The sequence below is a fragment of the Pantherophis guttatus genome, chromosome 2, assembly GCF_059756535.1.
Source record: "Pantherophis guttatus breed Tessera chromosome 2, ASM5975653v1, whole genome shotgun sequence".
Lineage (NCBI taxonomy): Eukaryota > Metazoa > Chordata > Lepidosauria > Squamata > Colubridae > Pantherophis > Pantherophis guttatus.
Genome location: NC_142064.1, coordinates 172644267 through 172652639, shown reverse-complemented (window position 1 = coordinate 172652639; position 8373 = coordinate 172644267). Strand labels below are relative to the sequence as shown.

The following is an 8373-nucleotide window of genomic DNA, read 5'->3' as shown; positions in this document are numbered from 1 at the left end:
CTTCCATGTATTCTAGTTCAGTCTTAGATTCATCAAGTTTCGATTTTACATGCAAGATTGTAATCATTTCCTTTATTTCCAAGCACATCATCTTCATCATTTCCTTAAGTTCCTGCGCCATTTTATTCTTTCTGGGTTGACATTGTTCAAATTTAAATCCACATTATAATCCTCCTTTTTTAATCATCAAAGTCTAACTGCTTGTAGACACACAAATCCTCCTTAGTTCTCACAGCTTATCATTTTAAAAGTTCAAGGTTTTTTTTTTTTTCTCACTGCTTCAAAGTTTTCCCTCAAAACAGAAAGTTTAATGTTATACTCTCATTTCTCCTGGAGATCTCTCTATACAATCCACAATTCCACTCAGCTGGTTAAAAAATATCCATTTTGTTTGTAATTCAAAAAGGAGAAAAGGAAAGTTTTCCCACTTCTTCTTTAACTCTTATATCCAACCAATCTGTTAATAATCCAATTCAAATCTGAAAAGTCCAAATTCCAACTTAACATCTTCATTCATATTCAACTTTAAATCTTTAGTCAGGCTCTCCTATAGAGTGCTTGTCACTTCCGTATTTTTTCTCTATCAGTTGTCTCCCCCCCCCCCCCCCCCCGGTTACTATTTAGCTGCTATTTTCACGCCGGGGTAATTCTAAAATTTTCCAATTTTTCTTTTATTACCTGTGAGTTGGCCAATCACTCACCCGGTACCAGTACTCTGTACAAATCTTCACTCGTGCACAACATTTATTCCGGGTGCTCCGGTTTCATGGCAATTCGCACTGATCGCCGCCCCCCATCGCCGGATTGAAGAGTTTTCTCAGGCTTTCCAAGGAACTTGCCTGTTCCTCTATAGCTACTGAGCTGCCTCTCCTTCTTCACTGTCCCTACAGGACAGATCCAGTCCAAGGACCCCTGGACAGTCCTCGGACTGGACAGAGGACGGTTTGTCTGGCTGGGTTTCGCCAGGCTCATCGGAGCCTGGTATTTTCCCAACCAGTCACGCCGCTCGCTTCCGAAAACTCTGTCATTAAACCAATTCTCAAGGTGAAGTTTGATATGTGCATGCGAGCTGTGACACAGTTTTGCATTTTTTAAATCAAACCTTTGGGATAATTTCCTTTTTCAGCCACAATAAGGATATGAGGAAAACATCTTAGGAGCCAAACTGACTTTTGTTATTCTGTGTGTAAGAGGGTTGCAACAGGATAAAGAAACCAGCACTTACTTCCAATTTGGGGCTAGTGAAACACAAACACAGACACACAGACACAGATACATACACACATAAAATTCAACAGTTAGCCATTTATCAAATTCCGGCTGCACACTGGGTAAAAATTCAAGTAGAGAACAATTCATAGAATTATTGATTCATACTTTTATTGAGCACAGAAACTGGAGCCAACCTGCCATCAAAGCAACATCAGGTAAGAGAGATTTTGCAGCACCGAGCTGAAGTCCAGTCAATACGGGCACATTGGCAGTGACAAACTGAGTTTTGACGAACATCCCAAGATCCACAACCCATTCCACAGGCACAGGAAGTGGGTATAAAACCTAGGAAGAAAAAAGGAAATGAAAAGAAAGTTAGAAAAGATGAAGGTTATACAGATCTGCATCACGTTATTTGAGTGTTTGCAATAATTGTGATATAAATAACAAGCTAAGTAGATTCCTTCAACAATCTAGCTTAGTCTGCATTTTGTATCCATGCATACACAAGGCTGGCAGATGTCAGAAAAAGGGGTTTGATAGAGGGTTTTTTTCCCCACGCGGTACTCTTCTCTTATCTCCTGATCTTCTCCCACAAGTTATTAGTTCTCACCAGTGGTGGGTTGCCCCCAGTTTGCACCGGTTCTATAGAACTGGTAGTAAAACTGGCGGGAGACTCCGCCGACTGACCCCGATATCACCAAAACGCTTCTGCGCATGCGTGTGGCCCTGCTGCGAACTAGTAGCAAAGGTAAGTAGAACCCACCCCTGGTTCTTACCTGATGGACAAGTGGCAATAGCACCTTGACTAATCACATTTTCGCAAGCCAGCTTCAACTTTGGCAGATATGAAGATACTGGAGAATGAAACCAGTAATTGTTATTAACACATGTATACTTATTCAAACAGGATTCTTTATTTCTGTTTTGCAATCATTTGTTTTGCTGTCTTTTGCTTTGCTCTCATACTTTTGCTTTCATTCTCAAGAAAGCAGAGATATAGTCTGCATATTCATGTACAGAAAACAATTATTACCTCATCATCAAACTTAGCATGTGTTATAATGGATATGAGAGAAGAGATGAAATCTGAAGGTCTTAAACAAAGAGTAGAAGTAAGATCAATATTTTTACTGTGCCTATAGGAGAGTTATCAAAAAAACCACTATTGGGTTTCAAGAGAAACTAAACAGTTCTGAGCAGATGAGAGATCACATGAAAAACATTTCTCAGGATCTGTATCTACTTAGAGGCTCTATTTTGGCATGGGTGACATGGTTCCTTCCTACAAGCACAATTTCTTCAACTGCCATGTTCTCCTCTACCCATAGGGAAAGGGTACTCAACCATGGCAACTTTAAGACTGAACATTGGGAAGATTCCAGGCTGGTCCTGAGAGGATAAATGAAGAGGAGAGAGGAGGGGAAGGGAGGGGAGGGGAGGGGAAGGGAGGGGAGAGAGAGAGAGAAAAGGAAATTACATTCAAAGGCAAACTCTAAAATAACTGCCTACTAATAACAATTCATCTATATACAGAGATAGTTGAATACAGAATATATAGCCCAGTGCAATGCATTTTTCATTTATTTTTCATATTATTTACTATGTCATGCTTAAAGCAAGTATTGGTGCAACATACAGTATGACTTATCTTATATCCCCAATGCAATGCTCTACTCTGTCATAATAAATGTTTCTTGTCAAATCATGGATATTATAACCTGGGAATAAAGCTTTCTGCATAGGTGAGATGAAATTCAGTATAAATGTTCTCATATATCTCTGCAGCAATCATATATGATTGTAGTTTAAAGAACTCCAAGTCTGCTAAATATGCTTTCAGGAGCCTGTACCTGTCCTTAGAAACATGCTATAATTTAAGGTAATGGGTTGCTCTGCGACTATGTTAACTAAGCCCTTAGCAATTGTTAGATATATAAGTTATTGAAATACATTGCCTTTCCATTGGATTGGATCATATTGGAGAGGGGAGGTATGCAAAAGTTATTGAAATACATTGCCTTTCCATTGGATTGGATCATATTGGAGAGGGGAGGTATGCAAAATGAGTTTCTTTTTTAAAAAAATAAAACAGATTTACTGCAAATTAAAATATACGAAAACAATATAAAAGATTAGCTAAAAGATTAGCATAGCATCCACTTCATCAAATCATTGAAAACTTTCAAAGTGGAAGAGGCTGGTCCCTCAAAAAATCAGCAAAACCAATTGGAACCACCCATGTGCCAAAAGAGAACAGATTGTTGCAGGCTGCCTCTCCCAGGCACAGCAACACACTCTATGTTGCCTCCAGAAAGCATCTGAGGATAGGAGAGGAGGAAAAACACTACATTTAAAGAATTCTCTGGCTGTATCAGCTGCAGATGGACAATGAAGATATAGGCTGTGGCTTTTGGACCCATCTTCTGGAAATGGTTAGTGAACCATCCTGATACCAGGACAAGGAGGCTGTGTGGATTTGCTCTTTGACACCCTGAATTTCATTGCTTCGGGTTTCAATGATGCGGAGTCACCAAGTGTTAAAATTATATAGGACTTTTTTAAAGTCAGCCTTTACTCCTATCTAAAATCAAAGAAAATCATTAACTACATGAGCAAATTCAATATACCTAGAATACTACTTTCCCTCCCTTTTTTATTATTTACTGCTCTGGGTTTGACAGGAGATCTGAAATGTATGACTATCTCTAAGGCAATTGATGTGTGCAATAAATCTCTGTCCAGAAGTAGACCGTTTGTTCTAGTGATTAAGGCATAGAACAGATTATCTGAGGAACATCTCCCAACCTCATCCACCTGTCCCAGGTGACAGGGCATGTCATGTATCCTTTTTGATTAAAGAACTTTGACTGGCGAGATTCAGGAAGAGAGGCCTCTCTGTTGTTGTCCCTGTCTCATGGATCAGCTTATCCCAGTGGTGGGTTGCTCCCAGTTCGGTCCGGTTCTTATGAACCAGTAGTAAAAGCAGCAGGAGACTCCACCCACCCGCCCGGACGTCAACATGGACGATCTGCGCGCTCCCGTTGCGCAATAAGGGTAAGTAGAACCCACCCCTGGCTTATCCCCAGAGAAAAGGCAAATCCCCACTCTCCTGGCCTTCTGGAAGAACATTAAGAACTGGCTCTGCCAACTTATCTGCAGGTCCAAGAGTGCTATGCAATCCTGGGGGTGGTTGGGGGACTGAAGGTGCTCCCTCTGCCTTTTTTACTTTGTAATTGTCCCTTTCAAATTAGCTTTAATCTGCTTTTTAACTTGCTTTTACCTATATTTATATTGTTCTATTATTTATTCTGTAAACTGGTCAAAGGCATACAAGTGTGGAGCAAAAAATTTGATAAACAAAAGTAGAAACCAGGAAACTGGGAGTTTCAATCCTGCCTAAATATGGAAACCAGCTGGGTGACTTTGGGTAAGTCACTCTCTCAGTCACCTCAAGCCACAGGATTGTTCTAGTGGGGAAAATAGGGGGAAGAAGGAGTATTTGGTATGTTTACCACCTTGAGTTATTTAAAAAAAATAATGAAGGAGGGATATAAATAAAAAATAATATAAAAAAATAAAACACTAAATACCTGCAGAATCAAATAGTTTCTTAGTCTTCAATTCAATCACACTATCAACTTCACATGTCTGAGTATTTGCATATTTTTCAGAAAGCAACACAGTAAACAGTAGGAATATTAAGAGTTTCTTCATTTTAGGGATGCAGAACTTCCTGCAGAGAAAAAAATGTAATCATTCACTCTGACATGGTACTTTTAGAGCCCCCTTATTCCTATATCTTTCTTTCTTCCCCAGGCCTACTTACTTTATCCAACATTCAGAGAGAAAGACGTCTGTGCATGTCTACATATATTAGAAAGTAATGTGTATGTTTGTATGTATAAATGGATGAAATAAAAAAAAATCAGTGCTACAAACCACATTCACATCTGGTAACACCAAATATCTACTCTTGCAGAAACTTCCTCACCACGTGCCTTTCTTACACACTCCTGTCAGAAGTCAGGCTGGGTGATCAGTTATTTCCTCAGAACTGGAACTCACTTTACTTGTCAAATGGAGAACATCAGGATATCCAACTGTTGTCATCTCCAGGAGGCAGAGCTGAGCTTTAAGATTCCCCCCCCCACCCCATCTTTGGGACAAACTCTTTGCCTTTGCCCAATTAAACTCCATCACCCCTACCATAGTCTATAATTAAGGAAGATGTTAATTCAATGCAATATATGGAGAAAAATTACTAAAATATTTATAAATCCATGAATGAATTTGATTCATTCAATTTAATTGATGAGAAAAAGATCTCGGAGACAAGGATCACTTAAATAAATCAATTATAAATTGGACGAGGAAAAATCATTTACTTAAATGAGCCAGAAAACATTGCTCTTAGGTAGGCTACCAATATGGTAATATAAGAAAATGTTTAACCACTAGATTCTTACAAAAAAAATTTAAATGATTTCTCTAGTCATGATCAGTATGAATCTGTAGCAAAGTGCAAATAAACCATGACAGATATTTCAGTTCTTAAGTCAACAGTTCTACTGAGTTTTTAACTGGCAATAACAGCATTTCAACCATTTATTTACTAAAATTAATCTTCTATGAAGAAAAGTCAGATCAACAAACAAGCAATCTGTAACCTGACAATGCAATCAGAAGCCCCTTGGCGTTCTATGGGATGGATTCTCAGATAAACATACAAGACTGTAGATACTCTATAGCCTTAGAGTAGCCTCCTGTTCTTATCCCCTCCTTCCCTTGCCAAAAGAAGACCAAATTTACCTTTAACAACAAGGATTATTTTCCCAAATGTTCTTTGTCCCGAACAAATTACCCACCTATAAATACCATAGAGTTCCCCACTCTTTTTCACTTGATTGGTCTAAATGTTTCAAAATGGTTTCATTCCTCCCCTTTCCTACCTGACATACCATTCGTGTCTGCAGCAGGAACATTATTGTTATGTATTTCCAGGCACTTGGGCAATGTCCTGGTTTGCTCAATATTGAGCCACAGAGCAGGAAGTAGCAAAAGTTAAAGAATTTACCTAAGACAAATCTGATGCAAATCTGTCTTCAAGAATATGTTAACTCCATTGACTAATCTTGTCAGGATAGCCTTGGCAAGATTAGGATATTTCCTCTAAGATAACAATTTTATGTATTTATGTATATGGTCACTCATGACCTCGTCACGTCCCGTCTGGACTACTGTAATGGTCTCTACATGGGGCTCCCCTTGAAGAGCACTCGGAGGCTCCAACTGGTCCAGAATGCGGCCGCGCAGGTGATTATGGGAGTGACACAGCACACCCATGTAACACCTCTCCCACGCAAGCTGCACTGGCTCCCGGTGGTCTTCCGGGTGCGATTCAAGGTGTTGGTCACCACCTTTAAAGCGCTCCATGGCTTAGGACTTGGGTATGTACGAGATCGCCTTCTGCCATCGATAGCCTCCCAACAGCCAATACGCTCCCACAGAGAGGGACTCCTCAGGGTGCCGTCAGTCAAACAATGTCAACTGGCGACACCCAGAGGGAGAGCCTTCTCTGTGGGGGCACCTGCCCCCGGAGATTCACATGATCCCCAACCTACGTACCTTTCACCGTGCCCTTAAGACTCTATTGTTTCGACAGGCTGGGCTGGCTTAGAAAATGAATTTTAATTGGTGTTTGTACTTTTTAATATAAGGGCCAAATTTTTAATATATTTTAAACTATTTTTAAATTTTATGGGTATATGTTGTTTTAGTATGTATGTACACCGCCCTGAGTCCTTCGGGAGAAGGGCGGTATAAAAATTTAAATAAATAAATAAATAAATAAATAAATAAATAAATAAATAAATGAATAAATAAATAAATAAAATAAAAACTCTATTTCTCTGATTAGACTTGAAAATAACAATACAGGTAATCCTCAATTTACAACCATTCATTTAACAACTGTTTGAAGTTACAACGAAACTGAAAAAATGGATTTATGATCAGTCCTTGCACTTACAACTGCTGCAGCATCCCTGCAGCCACATGATCAGCATTTAGGAGCTTGGCAACCGGCATATATTTATGATGAATGCTGCATGCTGGGATCCTGGGATCGCCATTTGCGACCAGCAAAGTCAGTAGGGAAAGCCATAACTCCTCAAAAACTGTGTGATTCACTTAACAACTACAGCGATTTGCTTTACAACAGGTCATAAAATTGGGCTTGACTCATTTAACAACCCTTTTGTTTAGCAGCAAAAATTGTGGTCATCAGCTGAGAACTACTTTATTTCCATTCATTCATACAATATACAGTAGTGGCCGAAATTGTGACCTGATGGATCTGCCATTTTTGCTTCACCACATAAGCCATTGATAGGTACCCATGTGGTGGAGTTGGAGTGAGATTAGACAAAGTGGAGGCAAGAGAGCTCACTTCCGAATTTTCTCTGATTTCAACTACGGCCCCTACCTCTCAGTCAGGCAGTACCATGAATAATTTCCTGTTCGTAACTGATCAGTGTATAATAGAAATGTTTGGAATTGAACTAAATGATCTTTTGGGGATCCTTCACAAGTTTATATAATTGCAACACATTTGAGATTAGGATTATGCAAATCCTTCATAAAATGTGAGGCTTTTAAGAAGAGATTCTCTGAAATGGTATAGGGCAGTGATGGCAAACCTTTTCGGCAGCAAGTGCCCAAACCAGAACGCGTGTGCCGGAGCGCTGGAAACCTGAAGACCAGCTGGCTGGTGCGCCTGTGCACACTAGCCAGCTGGTCTTCGTGCGCACCAGAGCCAGCTCTTCTTCAAGTTTCCAGTGCTCCGGCACGTGTGAAGACCAGCTGGCCAGCGCGTATGTGTGTGCCAGAAACCAGAAGAGCAGCTGGAGATGGCGTACGTTCCCACAGAGAGGCTCCGCGTGCCACCTCTGGCACGTGTGCCATAGGTTCGCCACAGTGGTGGGTTGCTCCCGGTTCTGTCCGGTTCTTGCGAACCGGTAGTAAAAGCGGCAGGAGGCTCCGCCCACCCACCCAGATGTCATAATGGATGATCTATGCATGCACAGAAGGAAGCACGTGAGCAAGCAAATCGCGCACGCATGTGCGCTCCCATTGCGAACCGGTAGTAAAGGTAAGTAG

General features: G+C 40.4%; 1 protein-coding gene across 1 annotated transcript; it reads right to left on the bottom strand.

Moving 5' to 3' along the window:
- Positions 1–1358: 1358 nt before the first annotated feature.
- On the bottom strand, positions 1359–6280 carry LOC117660602 (resistin). The gene is made up of 4 exons (XM_087883622.1): positions 6025–6280; positions 4806–4948; positions 1992–2069; positions 1359–1557 (listed from the first exon to the last, which is right to left on the bottom strand). The coding sequence occupies exons 2-4, from the start codon at positions 4927–4929 to the stop codon at positions 1424–1426; spliced, it is 336 nt and encodes a 111-aa protein (XP_087739748.1). The 5' UTR covers positions 4930–4948; positions 6025–6280; the 3' UTR covers positions 1359–1423.
- Positions 6281–8373: the final 2093 nt, after the last annotated feature.